The sequence below is a fragment of the Pagrus major genome, chromosome 17 (assembly GCF_040436345.1).
Source record: "Pagrus major chromosome 17, Pma_NU_1.0".
NCBI classification, from domain to species: domain Eukaryota; kingdom Metazoa; phylum Chordata; class Actinopteri; order Spariformes; family Sparidae; genus Pagrus; species Pagrus major.
Genome location: NC_133231.1, coordinates 2,385,242 through 2,410,298, shown reverse-complemented (window position 1 = coordinate 2,410,298; position 25,057 = coordinate 2,385,242). Strand labels below are relative to the sequence as shown.

Sequence of the window (25,057 nt, the reverse complement as noted above, 5' to 3'; positions counted from 1 at the left end):
AAATTATTAGCTTTACGAAATCTAAAGCGAAACAACAACGTATGGAAATGGAGACAATTGAAAACCAAATTAGAATGTTGGAACATGAATTGTATGATAATTACAGTCCACAAAGAGCAAAGAATTTACAAATTATGAGAGCCAAATATAACAAATTATCTATAGAAAAAGTCGCAAAAAATTTAATGTGGCTAAAACAGTCCTACTTTGATCAAGGAGAAAAATGTGGTAAACTGCTGGCTTGGCGACTTAAGAAAAAGCAATTAGACAGAGCAATCAACAGCATTAAGACACCTGCAGGCAATATGACTTCAGAACCAGTGGAGATCAATAACGTTTTTAGTGATTTCTATGAGGCCTTGTATACGTCAGAGCGTTTAGATGATTTACACAGTCAAAATTCTTTTCTAGATCAATTGAGGTTTCAGACTTTGTCAGAAAATGAGCGAAAGGAATTGGATTGCAGTCTAACAACGAAGGAATTAGCAGAAGCCATTCAAAGTATGCAGAGCGGAAAAGCACCAGGGCCGGACAGCTTTCCAATTGAATTTTACAAGAGATTTGGGGAGAAACTTTTGGTCCCATTATTGGACATGTATAAGGAATCCTATATAAAGGGAATACTCCCTCCATCCTTGAGACTTGCGATAATAACTTTAATCCTGAAACCAAACAAACCACCAAACGAATGCTCCTCTTTCAGGCCTATTAGTCTGATGGGGTGTGACATTAAAATACTCTGCAAGGCCTTGGCCAGAAGACTGGAGTCGTATCTTCCCCATCTTGTTGACAAGGATCAAAATGGCTTTGTCAAAAATAGACATGGATTTCATAATATTCGGCGTGTTCTGAACATATTGTATGAAAAACACAACTCTAGAGATACAGCTGTGTTATCCTTAGACGCGCGTCAAGCTTTTGACAGGATCGAGTGGGGTTTCCTTTTTAACGTACTCCCGCGGTTTGGAATTGGTGCAAATTTTTTAAGATGGATAAAGCTCTTGTATACAAACCCAACTGCTGAAATATTGACCAATAATAATGTCTCTAAACCATTTACTCTCCACCGATCAACGAGACAAGGGTGTCCGCTATCGCCTTTGCTATTTGTGTTGGCTATTGAGCCCTTGGCCATGGCCACAAGAGCTCATAAAGACATCACGGGTATAACTATTGGAGGATATGAGCATCGCATAGCTTTATACGCGGATGACATAATTATTTTTTTAACAAACTTAAAAGATAGTATTCCCCAATTAACGAATTTAATAGACACATTTGGAAACATATCAGGGTATGAAATAAATAATTCCAAATCTGCACTAATGTTTTTGGATGAAAATGAAAGACTGCAGCCTATTGTAGATACACCATTCACAGCCACTAAAGAAGGCTTTACATATTTGGGGGTTAAAATCAGTCCTGATGTGAAACAAATAGCTTCTTTAAATTATGACCCTCTGGTGGACGGGGTGAGGGAGATGCTAAATCGATGGACCAGGATGCCTATATCTATGATTGGTCGCATAAACATAATTAAAATGTTGGTCTTACCAAAGTTTCTATATCTATTTCAATCACTTCCGCTTCCTTTACCTGAAATCTTTTTTCATAACATTAATAATATATTGAACCAATTCATCTGGAATGACAAAAAGGCCAGGCTACAACTAAAATTATTATATTTACCATATGAAAGAGGAGGGCTTCAGCTCCCCAATCTAAAACTGTATTACTGGGCCGCCCAGCTAAGGACAGCAATGTATTACTTTCCAGTAACTTCTCCTCCTGCTTGGGTGACTATAGAGGAGACGTCAACACTAGGGCTTCCTCTCAAGCTTTATTTATATTCAGCAAGTGTCAAGAGACTGGTTAAACAAACAAAAAATCCCTTTCTTCGAAATACCATTTCAGTGTGGTACTCTGCACACCAACAGGTCGGAGACACACCAGCATTATCACAGTTTACCCCTATATGGGGCAATAATTGTTTTATACCGGGGAGAGCAGATGGTGGATTTAGGATGTGGTTTAACAAAGGTGCTGCAAAAATTTTGGATTTATATGCAGAAGGTAGCTTGATGTCATATAATCAACTGTGTGAGAAATATGATATTCCAAGAAGACACTTCTTTAAATACCTCCAACTGAAACATTTTATTTTGTCCACGCATAAACAACTGTCTGTACCTCCACTATCTAAAATTGAAAAATTGACTCTATCCCACATGGATGGCAGAGGACAATTTTCACTGTTCTATTATTTACTGTTACAACATTCAAAAGAGTCATCTTCCAAAAAGATGGAGGCATGGATAACTGATTTAAGGGAGGATATCCAGGAAGCTGACTGGGAAAGGGCTTGTTTTAAGGCTCAGACCCAGTCGGTTAATACCAAATATAAGCTGCTACAATATAAGTGGTTAATGCGCACTTATCTTACACCTTGCAGATTGAATCACATATACCCCAATGTACCTGATATTTGTGTGAAATGTAGAGAAGAAAAGGGTACATTAATTCATTGTTTATGGGAATGTTTAAAGATACACCAATTCTGGAAAAGTGTATTACATTGTATCGGGCTCATAGTTGGAATGGAAGTTCCATTGAAAGCCAAAATATGTTTACTAGGAATATATCCAGAAAACTTTGTTGTATCTCAGCAGCATTCACTGCTCATTGACTTTGGACTCTTACAAGCCAGGAGGATAATCGCACTATTGTGGAAAAATATGGACGCACCTTCTATTGGAATGTGGACAAAAGAACTGATGTCCTGTCTCGCTTTGGAGAGACTAACATATATTGTAAAAAAGAAAAAGAATTTTGCTAGTTTATGGAGACCTTATATAGACTTTCTGGAAACTCACAACCTTGAATTGTGATTAATTGTACAAGTTCTGTAACTTATGCACTGCTGTGATCCTATTGGAATTTATTATTGTTTTATTTAATTATTATTCATCTACATTATTATTACCATTATTATTATTATTGTTATTATTATTTATTTTTATTTATTTATTTATTTATTTTGCCAGACCGGGGTATAATGTGTTAAAATGTCCATGTTTGAATGTCAATGTTTAAATCAATGAGAAAATCACAATAAAAAAATGTGTTAAAAAAAAAAAAATGATTCAGAATATTTGCTATTTATGGTATCTGTGAAGTTCTAGCTGATAAATAGAGCTGATGTTATGAAGCCAGGTTGCTTTCATTTACAAACTGTGATACTGCTGCTTGGCAGCCCCACAGTGTAGACCATAGAGACAAACGTGTTGTCGCTGATGTCAACGTTTCTTGTCTTACATGTTTCGTGTCTTTCTCACCCTCAGGTGAGCACAAACCACAGGTTAGGAACTTCTTTTTAAAGTGCAAAAATGTGAAATGAGCAGTTATCTTATCGCTGTGGCTATGAGAAGCAGGTAATTTTTAGCTATTGCTATCGGCTGAAAAAAATCTATGTCGTGCATTCCTAGAAAAAAAGTTTGAAAAAGTTGAATCACCTTTTCTTGGAGAAGAGAGACGCTTCTGTTTGGCTTTGCTATGCTCAGATTTCATCCCATTATTGTCCTGATCACAGAGCCGGACTGACTCCAGTCTTGTTTTAGCGCTCTGTGTTATCAGTGTTGAAGTGGTGGGTAATGTCTCTCCAGGTGATGAACCTCCACTCTCAGGTGTTCTACTCAGTGTATCTGGCACTGCGTCTGTGGTGACACCAGAGGCAGCGGTGGGTGTTACTGCACCAGCTCCATCACAGGTGTCCCCAGCTGTGCAGGACTGAGTTAACAGTAGCTGTGGGGCTGTACGGCCCTCCTCACTCTCCATTACAGCGCTGTGTGTTTCAGCAGAGCAGCCTGACGCCGATGTCAGGCAAGCCTGATCCTGTTCGTCTGGATGTGCAGAGCTGATGTGGAAGCAGAGTTCATCGTAGGACACTCCAGACAGTGAACAGAGCGGACAATGCATGTCATTTTCCAGGTGGCTCAGAAGGAGATGTGTCTTCATGTCCTCCTCAAACATGATGTCCTCACCACAGATGTCACAGGTCAACATGGCTGCAGGCACAGAGACAGTCACTTTACTTTCCTGCATATCAACAGAACAGTGGCAGAGGAACAAAGTACAGAAAAGTGTCAGGGACAGAAAGTTGTCACCAAATGTTTCTTCAGCCTTTGCCTCATGACAATGAGTCACACATGACCAGTTTAAATCAGTACTTCAGTTCATTGTGTCATGTACTTTACACAATCAAGGCAGCTGAGGCGCTGCATTTGAGTTTGTGTGCAATCAATCAGCTCTCTGTGGGTTCACAGCTGGGAATCATTAGAAGCACAGAAGAATATGAGAAGCTGTCAGGTGTGTGTGTCCTCACCAGTGGTGCATGTTACTGCGTCTCTGTGGGATCGTGAAGTGAGGGTGGAGTTTCCATTTTTCCCCTCATAAATGCTACGTTTGCAGTAACCAGGGTATATGCTTCAAATGCAAATGTTTCTGAGGAAATGTGTTAATAATGGCAGATTACTGACAGTGTGAGGAGGGTCATGTGTTTACTTAAAATGAATTCTTATCAGCATATAAGATTCCTGCACTCCGACAGCTGCTACAGTCTTTGGTTCCGTCAGGTATTAAAACTCCGCTGTCATCTGCAAGCAGGGACATTATTAACACTAACCCTAACTACACAATCAGACATTATTCAGAACCTTTCATTGGTACAAAAACTGATCATAAACATAGAAGGGAAATGGTCCAAAGGGGCACAATAAGTAAACCTTCTTCATTTGCTTTTGGAATCATTTATATAGTGATATAGATGTTGGGGGACACACTGAATTCATTTGGCCTTTTTGCTGGTAAAATGTTGGTCAAGTAAATGTATGTTATTGATCTTATTTCTTTTTACAGTCTTCAAATCCTTCTTGAAGTCCGACCTGGACACACGAAAATACACTGAACAAAGCCTCAGGCTGTGAACACTAGAGCCTTATGTGATGGACGTAATCCGTAATTATATCATCTTTTGTTTTTATGTATTATGATCTCTGAACTGCCTGCAGCACACCTGGCTCCTGTCCAATGATACCTGATGTAAGATGCATTGTGTAGAGCTGGACCGATGTGATGATGATTTTTGAAACTGAGACTAAAGAAGGGAAAAATCCAACGACTGCTGATATACAGAGTGTTTAAGCTAAAATGAAAAAAGACCTTTTCTATGTGGATGTGCACTGATCTGAAAAGTAACCAGAAGCTGAGAAATAAATGCAGGAGTAAAAAGTACAATATTTCCCTCTGAAGTGTAGTAGAGTGGCAAGAGTAGCAGAAAATTCCACTGAAATACTCAAGTAATGTACAAGTACCTGCACATTGTACTAAAGTACAGTAGTTGAGTAAATGTACTTAGTTACATTCCACCACTGCTCTCTACTAACCCATTAATTCTCTAACAAGCTGGCTGTAAGTATCATGCTGCAGCTTTATTCAACTTTTGAACCGTTTCAATGAATTTAGCTCCAATCAGAAAAGATCTTTTTTTTTTGTGATCAAATGTTTTATTAGAATTTGAAAAGCATCTTTATACATTCAACAGCACAGTAGCAGTCAAAAATGTTAGAACACTAAACAACACAAAAGGTCAGCAGAATATAGGAAGGATAACCAGCCTCTAAAAAGAGTGCACATGAAGTAAATTAAAAATATATTCAACATTTACCAGAAGGAGTATGTACATACTTTCCCACATAACTTAGGCGACACATATAATAATACACACAGACATATATAGGCCTACATACAAACAAGTAGTTACAGTAAGGGATATTGAATGAGGCGACAAATAAAATATAAATGGAAAAAATAAAAATAAAAATATATATATATATATATATTATATATATATAGTAATAATAATAATATAAAATAATAATAATAAATAAAAATATAAAATAAGAATAAAATAATTATATAATTAATTAAACATAAAAATGAACATTAAAATAAATACAAGTAAAAGGGAAATAAATCAGGCAAAATTCTACGTAAGCAAAGAGATAAAGTGCTACTGATGTTGAAAGTCTTACAACCTAGCTAAATTTACCAAACTGTTAGATGCCATTAATAATTTGTAAAGGACATCATACGAAACCCAACAGGGAACATTAACCAAAGAAAACAGGACCAGAGGGGGAGGGGGATGAAGAGGGGCCTCATATCAAAAGGCCTTTGAGATCCTCCACTGTCTGAGCACAGCACATTATCACTTCCTCCTTTGCCCCATGGATGCGTGCTGTAGATAGTTCCAGATGCGCAACATCTATGAAAATAGGCAGCCACTGACGCCGAGTTAGTGTATGAGGAGGTTTCCACCTGGTTGCAACCATCTTTTTAGCTGCTGTCAGGCCAGCCAGAAACACACGCTTTTGGGATTTTTGTAGTTTCAGCTGAGAGAGATCATTTAAAAAGTAAAACTGCAAGCAGTGATGAACGGGCGCTCGCAGTCCACACCTGTCGGGGCATGCTGCTGTCGGGGCTTGTCGCTTATCCGGCACCATTAGCCGATTGTTGTGTATGCGTGTCTTAACTGTCCGTGTGTTAATCAGACTGTATTTTGTCAAGATATGCAAGACTGTCTGTTTGACCACAATGTGCAGGAAATTGTTATTTTATATTTTCGGCATTTTTTGGACTATCAAAATTGTTTTGATAACTTTTTGTCAGGAGCATCCACAGATGCTGTGTGCAAAATTTCGTGAAAATCGGAGAAATTGCCTGGGAGGAGTTTGAAAAAGTAGGTTTGCAACATTTCGTGAATTTGCGAATGGAAATTTAGCGCAAAAGTGGGCGTGGCCTACATCACACAATTCAGCTTTATGCAGGGAACACGTAGATCTAAGGTTTAAAACTGTGCTCCATATTATGTGGGAGTTATAAGCCAAAAGCGGTTTTGTGTTGATAATAGCGCCACCTGCTGGTCATTTTTGGTGTGTGAGTTACAGGGGCCAGTCTATACTCACCCTATCAATTTCATATCCATAAGTGTTATGGTGTGGGCACAGTGGCAAATATTAAATAACACTGCCACCAGACCGCCACCTAGTGGCGGATCGGTAAAACCTTGAACAGATATCCTCAGGAGGGCATTGACAATAATTCTACCAAGTTTTGTGTTAATCCGACCAACCGATGTGGAGATATAAAATACTTCAATTTAAAGAGCACCACCTAGTGGTCATTGCCCAAAATTTTACACAGAGCCTTAGGGGCACATGGGGAAGTAATAACCTGAGTTTCATGTCATTCAGACAAACCAATGTGCAGATATGCATCACTTCCTGTTTTGATGCAAATCTACAGGAAGTTGCTATTCAATAACTTGAGTATTCTTTGGAATATGAAAATTCTTTTAATAACTTTTTGTCAGGAGGGTTCACAGATGCTGTGTGCCAGTTTGGTGCAAATTGGTGAAATTGCCTGGGAGGAGTTCTAAAAGTAGGTTTGCCACATTTTTGCGATTTGCAAAAAAAAAAAACAGTACACGGAAATGGGCGTGGCCTGTATTGGGAGATTCAGCAGACTTCACTGAATGCGTGGATATAAGGTTTTTGAATGTGCGACAAAGTATATGGGAGTTATTAGCCAAAACGCACTTTCCTTGATTATAGCGCCACAACAAAATTCACAACGACAACAGATTTTAAAAATTTTTGCCAGGTGTGACGTATATTCCAAGGTTTGTGAGTTTTGTGGTATGTTGCAGCCGCCAAAGAGCCACCGAAAGTCGCGGAAGAAAAAGAATTCCGCCTACAGATACAATAGGGCCTCGCACTCTCAGTGCTCGGGCCCTAATAATCATTCGAAAAACAATAGGGACCTCGCAGGTTTCCTGCTCGGGCCCTAATAAAATGGGGACAGTGGGACAGGGATGGACATCAACGAGGACAGTCCTCCCTGTACCATTTTCAAAAAATTAGCAAAACCTGGGCATTCCCAAATCATGTGGAAAAAGGTACCTACTGTGCTCGGAAAACATAGTGTAAAGTTTGGGTTATCTTTAAGTTTCATACTGTAAAGTTTACAAGGCGTCATGTATGTTCGGTGAATGAAATTTAAATGGATCTGTTGGTGGTTGGGATTTCTGGATGACTGTTTAACTGTATCCCAGACACCATCCCAGCTGAAGTAAGGGTTCAGGTCAGGGATATCTGCCCGCCAAGACGCATCCACTGGCAGAGCAACATATGAATTTTCCAGGAAATAGCGATACAATTTAGACACAGTTTTTCTTGATTCCCGGGCCTGACGTAAAACCTTGATCAAAGAGTGCTCCTCCAGTGGACCTTGCCATGGTACCCCATATGTTTTCATGGCTGTTCTTAGCTGCAGGTAGAAATAAAAAGTGGAATGTTGTAAATTAAACCGGAATGTGAGTTCTTCAAAGGAGTATAGGCCCCTGTCTCCAAATATGTCACCAAGGGAATGAATCCCCTTGTCATACCACTGGCGACATTAACCAAACTTAACTGGGGATTTACCAATCAACAAACGATCATTATAAAGGATAGGTAAATAAGGGTTCCAATTAGATGAAATGCCACACATTTTTTCTGCCGCCCTCCAGACTGCTAATAAGTGAGACACAAAGGGCCCAAAGCGGACTTGAGATTTTCTTATGGGAATATAAGGGAATAAGATTTCATTCAGTTTCAATGGAAGAACCATATTCTCTTCCAGTGCACGCCATGAAGACTCCATTCTCTTGTCGAAGCAGCTGATCAAAGGGCGCAGAGTGAAGGCCCAGTGATATAGCTTAGGGTTAGGCAGTGACAGTCCCCCGTCAGCTCCATTTCTCTGTGCTGTGGATAATCCGAGACGAGGGCACTTACCGTTCCAGACAAAGTTAGACATTATCTGCTGGACCTTGTCCCAAAAACGCGGGGGAGGTGGTAAAGGCAGCATTGCACTCACAAAGTTAATCCGGGGAAGCACATTCATTTTAATAATAGATATACGAGACCTAAGAGAGTTTGGCAGCGCAGACCATTTATCAAGATCACGGGTAATGTTGGGCAAGATTTCTTCATAGTTGGTTTTGACAATGGTCTGTAATGATGAGCCAATCTTAATGCCCAGATACTTAAACTGGTTGACTACTGGTATATTCGCAGGTAAAGCTATGTTTCTCATTTTGTCATTCAGAGGTAAGAAAGCTGACTTCGTCCAATTTATTCTATACCCAGATATATCACTGACACATTGGAAAATATACAGAACATTTGGTAGGGACTGCTAAGCATTCCCTAAAAACAAGAGGATATCATCCGCATACAAAGATATGTAATGTTTGGTCCCACACATAGTGATTGATACCTTTAGCCATTCGAATTGTCTGAGCCAGAGGCTCCAGAGAGAGAGCAAACAGAAGTGGACTCAAAGGGCATCCCTATCTGGAACCTAGGGCTGGGCGATATCTCGGTATTTTAATATATATCGATATTTTTCTAAATGAGATATAACACGGGACAATATCGCTTGTATCGATATAGTTCATTTTGCGTTAAAATGACAATACATGGGCCGCAAGTTCGCACCTATTTCTCCTCTCCCTCTCCCTGTGTCCCAACACACACACACACACAACATTTCTGCTCCGCCTCCCTCACTCTGTGACCACAAGCCCTCCCCCCCTCCACTCTCACCTACACTCAGCGACAACATGGAGACAGAGTGCGCCACACAAGAGGAGTTGGTCAGTAAACGAAAGAACAATGGCTCGATAATTTGGAGATGGTTTGGTTTTAAAGTGTCAGATGACCAGCAGCAAAATGTTTTCTGTAAAGAATGTTGAAAACCTGTTGCAACTAAAGGTTCAAGCTCAAAACTCTTCCACCACTTACAACAGCGCCATAAAGTGCAGTACGAGGAGTGTGTCAAAATACGTGCTGCGACTCAGGCCACAAAGCCTCCCCAGCCTTCTGCCCCAAAACAAACCCTGATGCAAGCTTCATTCACCCTTGGTGTGCCTTACGAAAGAACAAGTGACAAGTGTCTCACCACACGCTGACCACCGACATGTGGTACAGCAGGACCTGCGAACCTTTCATGAGTGTGACGGTGTACTTCATGGAGGACTGGGAGATGAAAAGTGCATGTCTTCAGACCAGCTACTTTTCGCAAGATCATACAGGGGGGCATATTGCCGAAGCCCTGCAGGAGGCCCTAAAAAGCGGGAATCTCAACCCAACGGGACTAGTTGCTGTGACGACGGACAACGGGAGTAATGTTGTCAAAGCGCTGCAACTGACAAAGTGGCCAAGGATGCAATGTTTTGGTCACAGACTTCATCTGGCCATTGGTAAGTGCAATATTGAATTAAATGATTGAAATACGAAAATATATGACAGGCAAAATGCTCAGTAAAACACTGTGTGTGTGTGTGTGTGTGTGTGTGTGTGTGTATGTGTGTCAATTATAGTCATGGTAACAGTGTTGTTTATGTATTCTGTATGTCACTTTGGATAATAGTATCTAATAAATTCCATCACTGTGTAATCATACACAAATAATTCATAATTAATGATAATAATTAATAACTGTACAGCACTTTGGTTGGTTTGGTTGACTGTTTTTAAGATGTGCTTTACAACTAAACTTTGACTTGACTTATAAATAAATAATTATTGATTTTAAAAGGTGTTTTTCAATTGTGTGTGTTATTTAGGACACAGTATGGATGATGCCCTCGTCACACGAGTCATTTCTCTCTGTAAGAGAGTTGTCAGCAGCTTCTCTTACAGCTGGAAGAAGAACTTTGTGTTGTATTATTTACAGAACTGAATTAATTACTGTATATTTTTGTCATGCAGGAAAGGGATTTGTTTTATTTTATTCAAGGAGCATTTTTACTTCATATATGAGACAGTTTTTTTGTTCAATTTGTTTTATACATTTTGATATTGTGCAGAGTGACCTCTGTTAATAAAGGTGCCTGTGTGACATCTGGCATGTGGCTTAAACTTATAACTGACTGTTTGTTTGTTTTTTGAAGGGTTTGCCTCTGGAAAAAAATGAATCTAATATGCTATAATCCTTTGGGGGAAACCCCAATTACATCACAGAAAAAATATCGATATCGAGTATCGCCATTCAGCTAAAAAATATCGAGATATGACTTTTAGTCCATATCACCCAGCCCTACTGGAACCCCTTGCAATGTTAAACAAGGAGGAACAAGTTCTACCTGTCAGTACCATAGCTGTTGGATTGGTATATAAAACTCTTATCATATGTATGAAATGAGGCCCCAACTCAAAAACCTCCAGTACTGAACAGAGATACTGCCACTCCAAACGGTCAAATGCTTTCATAGCATCTAATGAGAAGACAGCTGAAGGTAGTGGTAATGAGGAGGCCCTGTGTATGATATGTATTAATCTCCTCACATTATCTGATGGCTGCCCGGATCTAATGAATCCTGTTTGGTCACAATTAATAAGTTTTGTCATAAAAGGTTGGAGCCTACGTGCAAGGAGCTTAGCAAAAAAATTTATATCAGCATTTAAAAAGGGATAAAGGTCTATAATTGGCACATTCAGAAGGGTCTTTACCTTTTTTTAGCAACAGTGAAATGACAGCTATATTCACATCTCTGGAAACGGAGCCTTTCTCCAAGGAGGCCTGTATCATATCAAGAAGTAAGGGGCCCAGACTATGCCAGAAAGTTGTGTAAAATTCTTGGGGGATCCCATCCAGACCAGGTGATTTAACCCTGTGCATATCATCAACTGTTGCCTTAAGCTCCATTAAAGTAATAGGGGCGTTTAAACTTTGGGAACCATCGTCTGTCATTCTGGGTAATTGGATGAACTCAAGAATTTGTTGCATGCATCTTTATTTTGAGAAACCTCTGAGCTATATAAGTCAGCATAGAAACTACGGAAAGAAGCATTAATTTCGGAGGGTTCTGTTAACATATGACCGTCATCTGCTCTAATGGAGGTGATGTCAGAGAAATGTTCATTAGCCTTCAGCCTTAGTGAGAGTAAATGACTGGGTCTGGCTCCATTAAAATAATATGTTTGGCGTGTTCTATGTATGAAGAACTCGGCGCGGCGTTTGAGAATAGCGTTAATGTCTTTTTTCACCTAGTCATACTGTAATGCAACCTGATCATCAAAATTTTGTTGTAATAAGTTATCCAATGTTGAGAGTTTGCGCTCCAGCTCAGACAATCTGGATGAACGGGCCTTCCTTAGATTAGATGCATACAGTGTAGCATTATTTCAAATAAAACCTTTTACAGCGTCCCAGAGTATTCTTGGGTCAGTAACTGAGCCCTTGTTTATATTAATGAATTCACTAAGTTGGGCCATAAACTGAGTTCTAAATGACTCGTCACGGAGTAAGGTAGTATTAAAACGCCATTTAGGCGCCCGCAATGGGGTGGAGCGGATCAAGGCAAGAGCAACCACTGCCTTATGATCAGAAAGAGTAACTGGCAAAAAAGTAACCTCCATAATTTTCTGAAACACACCTCTAGAGGCAAAAATAAAATCAATTTGCGAAAAGGACTTGTGCCTTGCTGATAGATGAGTAAAATCTCTGGAGGTAGGATTTACCATACGCCACAAATCCACCACACCAATGTTATTTGACCAAGAGCGTAAGACTTCAGAGCTCTGTTTTTGTTCTTTGTTTTCAGATTGTCCAGATCTATCAAGAGAGTGGTCCACTACAGCGTTGAAATCAGCACCTATGTTGAACTTAAAGTCTGAGAGATCTAACAGAATTTTAGTTATCTGTTCATAGAAATGTGAGTCAAAGGTATTAGGAGCATAGAGCGATACAAGTGCAATGTCTGTATTTTCTATATGAATTTTGGCGATAGCTATTCTGCCTTTATTGTCAGACCACGTATCCAGCAATTTAAAGCGCAAATTACACCGGCAAATAATTGCTACTCCTTTGGTTTTATTAGTGGCAGAAGAATGAGCAAGTATCCGGAAAAATCTGTTAGATAAACGATTCACATCACGTCTGACAATATGAGTTTCTTGTAGCATAGCAATATGGGCTCCTTGTTTACGAAGGAAGTCTAAAATAGCAACTCTTTTCACTGGATTATTTAAACCCCTTGCATTGAGACTCGGGACTTTCAACTGGAGACGATCAGCCATTACAATATAAAAATTGAGGCAAAAGGAGGGCAGAGGAATTGAAGGCTATGGAGATAAATCTCGGACTGGGGAAGGGGAGGGGGAAAGGAAAGCCTCTGGACCTGCAACAACTAAGGAACAACACAAATAGAAACACAAAACAAGGAGAAGACAAGAACACCCATGTCTGTAACTCCCATAGAGAGGAAAATAAACTAGCTTTAACTATCACTTCTAAAACACAAGGAGGTGGCAAAAAACACTTCTTAAAACTAGCTTGAAAAAGAAAAGACTTACTTAATTAATCAAATAATCACCAAAAGGTGGCCATCTCCGCCCGCTCAGAAGGCTAACTAAAGTGCAGTCTTAAGTCATGGAAAACAATAAACCAGAATCAATAATAAATAATAAAAATAACAGCAAATGAACAAAGGTACCTGAAAATATGTGCAAATGTAAAATAAATGAATAAATAAATAAACGTGGTGTGTGGGGAGCAGGGCACTACAGTTAAATGTCTGACTCACCAGCTGCCAGCAGTTCAAAGATAAGCAGATAACAGGACAAATCACATGTCACTATCCATAAATGTCTTTGCGTCCTCTGGGTCTTTGAATGACTTCTGTACACCGTTTACGTTGAATGACAGCACCGCAGGAAAGTTCATCTGGAAAACGAATGTTTCGCTTAATAAGCTCGGTGCAGACAGGGTTGAAAGCTCTACGAGCAGACCGGACCAACGGAGGGATGTCAGGAGCTAAGCGGATAGACTGGCCGTCATGCTAGATGGTCCCTTTGCGTCTTGCTGCAGACATTATCATGGTGACATCTCTGGAACGATGGATCCTGACAATGACAGGGCGAGGACGACCCTCCAAAGGTGGCCCGAGACTTCGATGTGCGCGGTCAATAGAGATGGATTGGACCGGTAGCTCCAGCACCCTGGGAATGAATCCTTCATAGAAACCAACCGGATCACTTCCTTCGATCGACTCCTTGATATTCAAGATTCTAATATTGTCTCGCCTGGAGCGACCCTCCAAATCTGTAACTTTGGCTGTCAGTTCGGCATTTACTTTCTCCATCGCAGTCAGTTTCCTCTTCAGCGCAGTAACGTCGTCTTCCAAGGCGGAGACACGGGACTCATATTCGGTCTGACGTGCAGCGAGGGAGTCGGTAGACGCCGCAATCTCGTCAATGTGCTTCACCATACCGTCAACTTTTTCCTGCAGTCTGGATTCAAAGCTGGTGAAGACTTGCTGGAGCATTGTTTGTGTCCGTCTGTCTTCTTCGGCAACGACGGTGGCAATGTGTTTAAGCAGCGCTTCAGATGAAAGTTCAGGTGACACGCTTTTAGCGTTAGCAGCATGCCCGACGATAGCGTTAGCTTCACTCAAGTCAACAGGATCTTCTGCCATATCCCGAGGCTGGTCAAGTTTGTGCTGTTTTGCAGGCTTCGGCATTGCGAAGTGAAGTTAAGAAAACAATTTGAGAGGACTTCCGGGAACATGGCGGAGAGTGTAGATGCCGAGTTAACAAGCTCACCCAAGGCGGTTAAAAAAATCCACAAATAAATGTAACTCGACAGACGAAAGCAAGGCATGAGTGGAGGAAGCACACGAAGAAGCCGAAGAAACATTGAAAAGTCAAACAAAGCTGAAAAACAACTCGTAATGGAAGAAATCTCCGAGCGCGTAGCTAGTGCTGCTAGAGCTAGCGAACATGAGGAAGGTGCAGCGGAGAAAACTGACGGTCAAGACCAGGCAGAGACGCTCCGGACTGGACTCGCCACAATCAGTAAGGACATAAGAGAGCTTAAACAAGAGTTACGACAAGAGCTAACTACACTTAAAGTCAAACTGAAACAAGAGGTGAAGGAAGAAATCCGTAGCCTCCGACAGGAAATTGACAGCAAGCTAAACGAGACCAGCAGCGAACTACAGGCACAAAAGACTGACATCGCCGAGGCCCAGACGCGCATTGCGGAGCTGGAAGAGTGGAAGGCGGACGCGAAGGATGTACTCGCGGAGATGTGGGAGCAGACAGACCGGTTGAGAGAGAAAGTGACGGATCTTGAAGGGAGATTAAGGAGAAACAATATCCAAGTTTTCGGCATACCAGAGGGCAGGGAAGGGAGCTCCGCTGCCAAATACCTGGACCAACTGCTAAACACCGAACTCCAGCCATCTTCAGATTCAAAGAGCACACAGAGCCCTCGCCCCAAAACTGTGACCGGTATGGGAGCGCCAGAGAAGCCGCATGAGACATGGAGGAAAGAGGCTACATCGTGGATATGCCAGGCAAGGACACCGAACCTGCAGCGGGCGGGAGGGTGCGAGGAGTGCCGGAGTGGCAGCAAGTAACGAGGCAAGGACGGAGCCGGGATACAGCACACCGAGTGAGACAAAAACTAGAAGATTTTCAATGGAGATCTTAAAGAGGCTTTGCTGGGGAAAGGAAAATGAATAAATAAGAGGTAATACCGAGGACTTGAGACAATACAGGTATGGACAATGACAAACAACACGATTATGGGACTTTGTCCACATCTTGGATTAAAATGACTGATTCAGAGAAATGGATCCACAGTGGGAATATCTGATCAGGCTTATTTATTTATTTTTATTTAAAGCTATTAAGAACCGACTGGGAGTGGTCAGGTTATTTGAGTTGGACTTCTAGACACTATGGAACACCGTGAGCCGGGTTTAGTTCTAGGTCTAGGAAGGGGCCCTTTCTTAGAGATGAGGACTTCCCATTCGCCCACCAACGGGGACTAGGGGAGGAAGGAGCGATTTCTTCAAATCCTTATTTGACATCATAGCTGTTGAAGCAGAGGGAATCTTAATATGTGGGGAAGATTTTAATGTTGTTATGAATCATAATATGGACACGACGAGTCTAAAAGGAATAAAGGGCAGTTAACGAGATTTATAAACATATCACTGGAAGAGATGGGGATGGCAGACATATGGAGATACCTACATCCTCTGGATAAGGACTTCACACACTACTCAGCTGCACATAAAGTTCATTCACGGATAGATTATTTCCTTGTGAATCAGAAGGACAGCTTCAGAATGAAGGAATGTGAGATCGGGGGGGCAGATGTGTCAGACCATAACCCTCTCTACCTGAAAATTAACATAAACAACAGGAAAAGACACACAGTATGGAGACTCAATTTAGGAATATTGAATAATGAACAAAGAAAAGAGAAAGTAAAAGCAGAAATAAAAAGATATATTGAGGAAAATAACAATGGAGAGGTGGACCCGACAATATTATGGGATGCCATGAAGGCTGTCATTAGGGGAAAACTGATGGCTGAAACAGCACATGTAAAAGAGTTCAATTAGAGGCCTACAAAAAATAGACAGATAATCTGAGGGAATCGGAACAGGAATATCAGAATACAAATGATACAAAAACCTATCAACAGATCAAGACATTGAAAACAAAGATAAATGACTTGCTATTGGAAAAAGTTGAAAAAAAGAATACGTTTCTGAAACAGAACTACTATGAAGCAGGCTCGAAGGCTACTAAATTGCTGGCGAAACGAATACGAAAACAACAAGTGCTAAGCAACATATGTAAAGTTAGAGATCCAAATACAAGTGAGTTAACCCACAACCCAGAGGAGATAGAGAAAATCTTTCAGAGATACTAAAAGCAGTAGGTGATTTGAGGGGGGATGAGGGGGGATGCTGTCCCCCTTGTTAGCAAAATTACCTAAAAGCATCCCCCTTGTTAACCTGCCATCACTCTCCATCCCCTAGTAGCAGAAAGCGTATTACAAATCACAAGCGGCCGCGATTGACGGCGCACAGTGGAGTCCAGCCAAGCACAGCTGCTTTGCGTTCCGGCTGCCTGGTCGATTTTTGATGGAAGCCGCAACAAGCTGCACAGAGCATTTCTCAGGAAATGAGAGTGTTTCTAAATTCATTAGACCTGCCATCGAACGGTAATATTCAAAATGATAGGCTAACGGCTGATATTACAAAGGAAGAGGTAAATGATGCAATAAGTGCATTAAAAAACAGTAAATCTCCGGGCTGTGATGGCTACCCCGCAGAGTGGTATAAAATGTTCAAAGATGAGCTCATACCACTGCTCTTGGCTTCTTTTAATTGGACACTTCAAAACAATAGAATACCACCATCTTGGACTAAAGCAATTATTACAATCATCCACAACAAGGAAGAGACAAAGAGCACTGTGGGAATTACAGACCAATCTCGTTGCTAAACGTGGATTATAAAATATACACAACAATAATTTCAAAACGATTGAATACTTTCATAACAGAAATTATAGAGGAAATTCAAACAGGATTTATAAGCGGACGGCAAACGCAGGACAATATCAAAAGAACTTAGCATATCGCAGATGAAGCACAACAGGAAAAACAAAGCACTGTATTAGTAAGCATCAACATGGAGAAAGCATTTGATTGTGTAAATTGGAGATTTTTGTATCAAGTGTTAGAACGATCAATAAATCAGTACAATGCATAAAGACTCTATATCAACAGCCCACCGCCAGAATTAAAATAAATGGAAGTCTGACTGATAAAATTAATTTACAGAGGTCTATTAGACAGGGTTGTTGCCTATCACCCACCTTGTTCGCTCTTTTTGTAGAACCATTGGCACAAGCAGTTGAAGAACTGGAGGGAGTAATGGTGAACGGAACAGAACATAAAATAGGACTTTTTGCTGATGACATCATAGCCTTCTTAGAACAACCGAACAAATCACTCCCTGTACTGATGAAACTTTTAGAAATGTTCAGACACCTCTCAGGATATAAAATCAATATTTCGAAAACACAGATACTACCACTTAACTACACCCCATCAAAAGAGATTCAAGATTCATATCATCTTAATTGGAACCTCATCTCATCTCATTTTCTTAACTGCTTTGTCCGTGAGGGTCGCGGGGATGTTACTGCTTTATCCCCCCCTTTCAGGGGGTTGCGGGGGTTACTGGAGTCAATCCCAGTTTTCATATGGGCAGAGGCCAGGGTATATCCCTGGACGAGTCGCCAGCTCGTCGCAGGGCCCTTTCTGATGGCAGAGGCTGCCACACAAGGTGCCAACTGCGCGTCAGGAGCAATTTCGGGGTTCAGTATCTTGCTCAAGGATACTTCGGCATGTAGCTCAGTTCCGCCCAGGGGAGCCGGGGTTCGAGTCACCTGCTCTACCCACTGAGCTACAGCCGCCCCCTAATTGGAACCTAAAGAAAATAAAATATCTGGGGGTCTCCATCACTAAAGAATTATCTAAACTATATAAAGAAAACTACGACAAAATAAGCCAAGAGATACAAAAAGACATTGGAAGATGGGCCACTCTGCCGCTAGATTTTAACTTGAGAATTGAAATAATCAAAATTAATGTGCTACCTAGGCTCCTCTATTTATTTAATTCTCTACCAGTGGAGGTCCCTCAAACCCAGTTTGTGAATTGGAACAGAACAATATCAAGGTTTATTTGGGCAGGTAAAAAACCTAGAATTAGGTTTGAAACTCTCCAGCTGCCAAAAGACAGAGGGGGAATGGGTCTGCCAAGACTGAAAGAATACTACTTTGCAGCCCAGCTGAGATATTTACTCTGCTTGTGTAAGACGAGCCAGACTACACAGCAAAGTGGAAAGAAATGGAGAAAGAGTTTGGAGGATGCCCAATTCAGAATGTGATCGGAGACAAAGAAACATACAATAAAATTAAAATTAAAATTGACTCAATTACACTGTTCACTCTGGAATTATGGTATAGAATTATTAAAAAATATGGGATAAATAAGGACATTCATTTGTTAAAGTGAGTTGCATCTGACAGTAATTTCAAGCCTGCCAGGTATGACAAGGGATTCAAACAGTGGGAAATTAAGGGAATTACAGCATGGTGCACTCTAGAGAACGATGGGGTGCTGGAGAGTTTTCAGAACAGGAGAGACAAATATGATCTGGGTGAACACAAATTCTACAGGTACTTACAACTAAGAGATTATTACAGGAAAGAAATCAAGATGGTTCCTTTCATGGAAGTGAATGGTGTGATACAAACAATAATTAGCATTTACAAGGACACCAAAATTAGAATAATATCAGCACTGTACCAAAAATTGAAAATAAACAAGAATACAACTAATTATATAAAAGAAAAGTGGGAGTCAGAGCTCAACATAAAAATTTTGGACAATGATTGGCTAAATATGTGGAAAATACATCAAACATCCACCAATTCGCGGATATGGAGGGAGTTCTCTTGGAAAAATTTGATCAAATTCTTTATCACGCCCAAGGTCAAGAGTAAATATCTGAATGAGAATCTATCATGCTGGAGAGATTGTGGAGCATTAAGCTCAGATCATGCACATGTATTTTGGAAATGTGATAAGGTGCAACTGTTTTGGAAGACGGTACATAAAACTCTGCAAGAGGTGTTGAGATATGAGATCCCTATGTGCTGTAAGGTACTCTACTTATGTAATCTCACAGAGGAAAATGTACATGCAGGGGATAGGTACCTGGTAAAAATACTGTTAATAGCTGACAAAAAAGCTATCACAAGGAAATGGGGTAGAGTGGATCCTCTGACTCGGGAACAATGGATGGAGATATTAGAGGAAATCTATGTAATGGAAAAATTGACACATCGCTTAAGATTGCAAGAAACACAGCTGGAGGACAAATGGCTGAAATGGACATTTTTCAGGACCTTGAACAGCGACAAAGACTATTGAAAGAACATTAGTCACAGAGGACAAAATTGAGAGAACTAATGAATGAACAAGAAGGAATACAACTCCAGACAGGACTGATTCTTGCTTTTGTTTTTTGTTTTCTAGTGTGGTTTTGTTTGGTTTCTGTATTGTCTGATGTGGTGTGTATGTGTGTCGGTGGATGCACATACAAAATGTGAAAAATTAATAAAAACTAAAGTGGAAAAAAAAGAATAAGAAAACAATTTGATAGGTTTTTATGCTGGTTCAGCTGGTGAAGGACAAGTTAAATTGCTCCGAGCAGAGGAGAGACCACGCCACGCAGCTTCACGCTACCACGCCATACCTCAGAAAAGATATTTTATTGATTATCAATACATGTCCTCTCTAGCAATATTTCAACGTTTAGCATTAACGAGTATGATCAGTTCGTTGTCATGCAGAGTAAAAGAGGGGCACATTGCTTACTTCATTTCCAGCATGGCCTCTCACAAATGGGCTAATGAACGGAGCATGAAGTGAACACTTAACAGAACCAAACCTTCACCACAGCGTCTGCTGCTCAGCTCAATGTTCAATGTGCTCCGTTACTGACTGACCTGAAGGGTATAGCTGGCTAGCTACTGTAGCTACCTCGCTAACATTAGCCAGCAGATGTCATATAGACCACGACAGGACGGTTGTCAGGAACAGGGTTAATGTTATATTAGTGATATTGAAAAGGAGTTATTGTTTATTACCTTATTACAGTATGTGTTTCACTCACACACCAGTTAGCAGCTTAAAAAACATACATGTCTGTAACAGGCCTGTCTACAGCCATAAATCAGTCAGCCAATCAGAATACTGTATTGCTCATCACTGTTCAGGACACAGATTAATCAATGACCGTTATTACTAATTGTAGATGTCAGTGATTTCACAGGGGGCATCACAGTCACAGAACACAAAAGCCAAGCCTGCTGATCCAGTGGAACCGTGCTTGATGAGTCTTTCTTGCAAAAATAAAGAAGTAAATAAAATGAGCTTTTTTGCCCCTACAAAAAACAACATTGATTTTCTCTTGGTATAATCACTTAATCTCCTATAATTAATAAATACAAGAAGTATAAACATTCATCATGCATGTGAACCAGCAGCCGCTAGTACAGAGTCCAAAGTCCAACTCTCTGTAATTGAATATAGGAAGATAGATGACATCCCTTCAGTACCAACTACTTCTACTGAACCATGTTGATCTGTGGTTTGGACCTCAGCTGTGCACTCTTTGATTCCTGCAGCTTTGAACTGGCTTGCCTGAGCTGTGCTGGGTAACATGATGGATGGATGGATGGATCTTTCTTGGTGAGAAAGCTCCTTTTCTTTTGGGGCTCTTGGTGTAAAGTTCCATCTTAGCAGCATTACCGTGACAGTCAGTTCCTGCATCGCAGCGGGTTGTTGCAACATGATTAAAAAAAAAAAAAAAAACTTCACCAAAATATTCCTACGCCGGATTTCCGGCACCGTGCTAGAGGTCTTCAAGCCCTGTGTGACCGTGATGTTGTCTGTTTGTAGCCAAACATTAGCTTTTTACTGCTACACATTTAAATCTAAGCTTCAAACATGGCTTCTGGATGTGACTGGGATCAAGATGGCGGCGTAGCCTGAAAGCTCCACACAGCCGAACACAAACTTTAGAAAAACCCCACAAATGCACCGATCATTTTCGAGCAAACAGAGCGGCTCTGGATGTGTCAGAACCATCCGAATCGAAACACTACGAAATTCTCACCAGAGCACGCAAGGCAAGTATCGTTGAGACAACTTCTCCGGCGACGATGGTGGCTAATGAAGCTAGCAGCATGGCTAATATAGCTGACGTGCTAGCAGAGTTGAAGTCCCTCCGCTTGGACTTTGGATCAAAACTGGACAACATTGATAACCGTTTGTCGGATGTGGCAAACTCAATTGTGGCGATTGAAAGCAAACTTTCAGACGTGGAACAAGACGTGGTTGCAAATACAACACGTATCGGAGAGGCAGAAACACGTATAGCAACAACAGAAGACAAGCTGCAGCACACTCAAGAGGCACTAGCATCAGCCACTAAACGAATTGCCTATCTTGAATCAAGAACAGAAGATTTGGAAAATTGAGGCAGAGAAAAGAATCTGCGGCTTTTTGGTCTACGTGAACGAGCTGAAGGAAATAAGCCACTCTTCGACTTTGTAAACGACATGCTACCGCAATGGCTCGACTGTCCTGATAAAACTTTCACTCTGGAGCGAGTTCATCGCACACTGGCACCGCCCAAACCTAACCAGAACCGAGCAGTTCTTGTCCGCTTTTTGAAGTTTCAGGAGAAGGAATTTGTGTATCGCGAAGCAAGGAAGCGAGAAATCATGCACGACGACGGCAAGCTTTCTTTCTCTCAGGATCTGTCTGCAGAAACGGTCCGTATTCGGCGAGAATTTGTCCCAGTTGTGAAGCAGTTTGTGGCCATGGGAAACTTTCAAGGATTTCAACATAATCCTTGTAAATTGAGAGTGCTTCACAATGGAAGAATTCATCTCTTTTCAACACTGCAAGAAGCCAAGAGGTTCCACCAAGGCATAACACGACCTGCATAAAGACTGTACAGGCCATACGGACGTGTTACACAGTTCCTGAAGTTATGACAGACATTGAACGCACCAAGAAGAAAAACAACAGTTGAGTCAGGTATCATAAACAATATACAGCGACTAAGAAAGACTGTTTCTTTGTGATAGTGTTGCTAAATGTTATACTGAAAAGATAAGGAATGGTTCAAACTTTTAGATGGGGTAAGAAATTCAAATAAGGGAACATGATAAAAATCAGGATCATTTTGCTAAATTATTTTATTGTATTATTTATACCAACGTTATTTCTGGTACAGCATTGTTTAATGCAATCTCTTTTTTTTTCACGAACAGAGTTGGCTTTAACTGAGAACAGAGAAAGGAGTTAATGTTAAAATAGGAGACATTGAGTCTTTGTTTAAAAAGAGGGTGGGGGGACTTCCGGGTCACTGATGGAGTAGACGTGCTTTCCTCGAGCTCCCGCTTAACCTTGCATATAAATCGGTTCCAGAACCTCATTCGCTCACCCAATCGATCTGAACCAAACAATTAATGCACAGAGAACATATTTTTTCTAAAAAACACAAAAATGGCTGCGAAATCCAACAAAAAATCTGCCCCGGTCCCGGCCTCGCCAGCTCCGACTCCCACCCAAGACATCATGGCCAACATGACGAGGGTCCTCAAGCAACATAAAGACGACCTCTCGCTTGAATTTAAATCGGCTATAACACCACTGGAACAGAAACTGGACTTTGTTCAAGCCACGGTCACCGACCACGAGCATCGCCTGTCCTCACTCGAGGAGAACGCTAACCAACTTAGCGACCAAGTCGGGATGCTACAGGCTAAGTACGAGACTATGGAAGAGAGCTACGCTAAGCTAAAGGCTAAAACCATCGATCTTGAGTCCCGTTGCCGCCGCAATAATATAAGAATAGTCGGCCTACCGGAATCTATTGAAGGCACGCAGCCCACTACCTTTTTCTCCAAGTTGCTGGTGGATATTCTCGGTGAAGGGATCCTCCACGCTCCCCCAGAGCTCGATTGTGCCCACAGAGCCCTCACAGCAAAACCAGCCCCGGGATCCAGGCCCAGAGCGGTAATCGCCCGCGTCCACCATTACAAAACCAAGGAAGCGATCATCCAGGAGGCCAGACGAAGACGAGGTGAGCTGTCTTATAAGGGAAAACCGGTGGCGATATTTGAGGACTACTGCCCCGAGGTCGTCGAGCAGCGCGCGGCGTACCGGGGGGTGATGTCGAAGCTGTACCAACAAGGTCTGAAGCCATCACTGTTGTACCCAGCTAGGCTCCGGATCACAACTAAAGACGGGAGGAAAAAAATGTTCACATCGGTGGAGGATGCCGAGGCTTTCGTGACATGCAGCAATGATGTACCACACTCACCAACCGGGGAAAAGCGGTAACTCACTCAGGGTGGCCGATGCTATAGCAATGCTGCTATCTATATATTAGCATGACAAGCTAATGTTTACAACGAACGTTGGGTTCGCTTTCTCTGTTTACACCTAGTAGGCCTTTTTATAGCACTTTGAATACAACCTAAACGTATGTTCCACGTTGGACTGTCTTTATAATGATGCTTTTGGACATTCGGCTGCCCTGCGGGAGGTCAACTACCTTCTTGTTTTGTTTTTTTTTCTCTTCTCTCTCTCTCTCTCGCAACAAGCTGCGACAATAACATTTCCACATGGCTACTACGGGGGCCGCCATATTGTTATTCATACGGAGACTGTTTCACACTGTTGCGTAGCAACAGAGACATGTGCCTGTGAACTCAGCCACCATACACTGCTCTTGGCTGAGGCTCCCCACAACTCCAGAAAGGAAGCTTCTATTTACTTGTGGCACCTCAAATCTTTTCTTCTGCTTACTTATTATTTTGACTATTATAATTGGTGCTACTTTTAATTTATTTTACTTTACCACTATTACTACAGTATCTGTATCGCTTCATCCACCTTAGTTGGTGGCATTTGACAGCCGAGTGTACGACAGCTTTTATTTATTTACATTATTTGGCCTACTACCACTGTGACTATTATCATCGGTTCTATTTCTTTGTTTATTCTTCTATTGTTTTAGTTCTGTATCTGTTCCTGTTCATCCACCACAGTGTCATTTGATGGAAGAGTATTCAAAAGATCTGAGGTTTCTCTGAGGTTCCTGTTGTCATATGGGATTGAGGTAATTCCACAGGAAGTATATGTGTAGTTCTGTAAAAGTTAGGAAGAGCTTGCAACTAGCTGTTGCAGTTGCTGTCTGGGATTTACATGGCATTCTTATTTTGTTTTTGTTTCTGGGTTTTTTGGGGATTTTTTGTAGTCTCTCTGGGACAGAGACTGAGGGATGTGTTACTGTGCTCCAAACTAGGCACACTACAGTGTTTTCTCAGGGAGGCTGCGGTGGTGCTACCTCACGGAGGCTGCTTCATTTGGAAACTTCTCACTTACATTTTGTACAAGACTCATGGGTAGCCCCCTTAATTTTGTGAGTTGGAATGTCAAGGGCCTGAACCACCCAGTAAAAAGGAAAAAAATATTCACTCATCTCAAACAA

At 41.2% G+C, this 25,057-nt stretch overlaps 1 protein-coding gene across 3 annotated transcripts in view; it reads right to left on the bottom strand.

The window, feature by feature from the left end:
* Nucleotides 1–25,057, bottom strand: part of zufsp (zinc finger containing ubiquitin peptidase 1) — a 72,385-nt gene that overhangs the window by 37,645 nt on the left and 9,683 nt on the right. For 2 of the 3 annotated variants that reach the window (XM_073485881.1, XM_073485879.1), the window contains exon 2: nt 3,513–4,064. In XM_073485881.1, coding sequence (XP_073341982.1) covers nt 3,513–4,064 — 552 coding nt within the window. Of the gene's footprint in view, nt 1–3,512; nt 4,096–25,057 lie in introns of all 3 variants that reach the window. The other variant, XM_073485880.1, reaches the window with a different exon arrangement.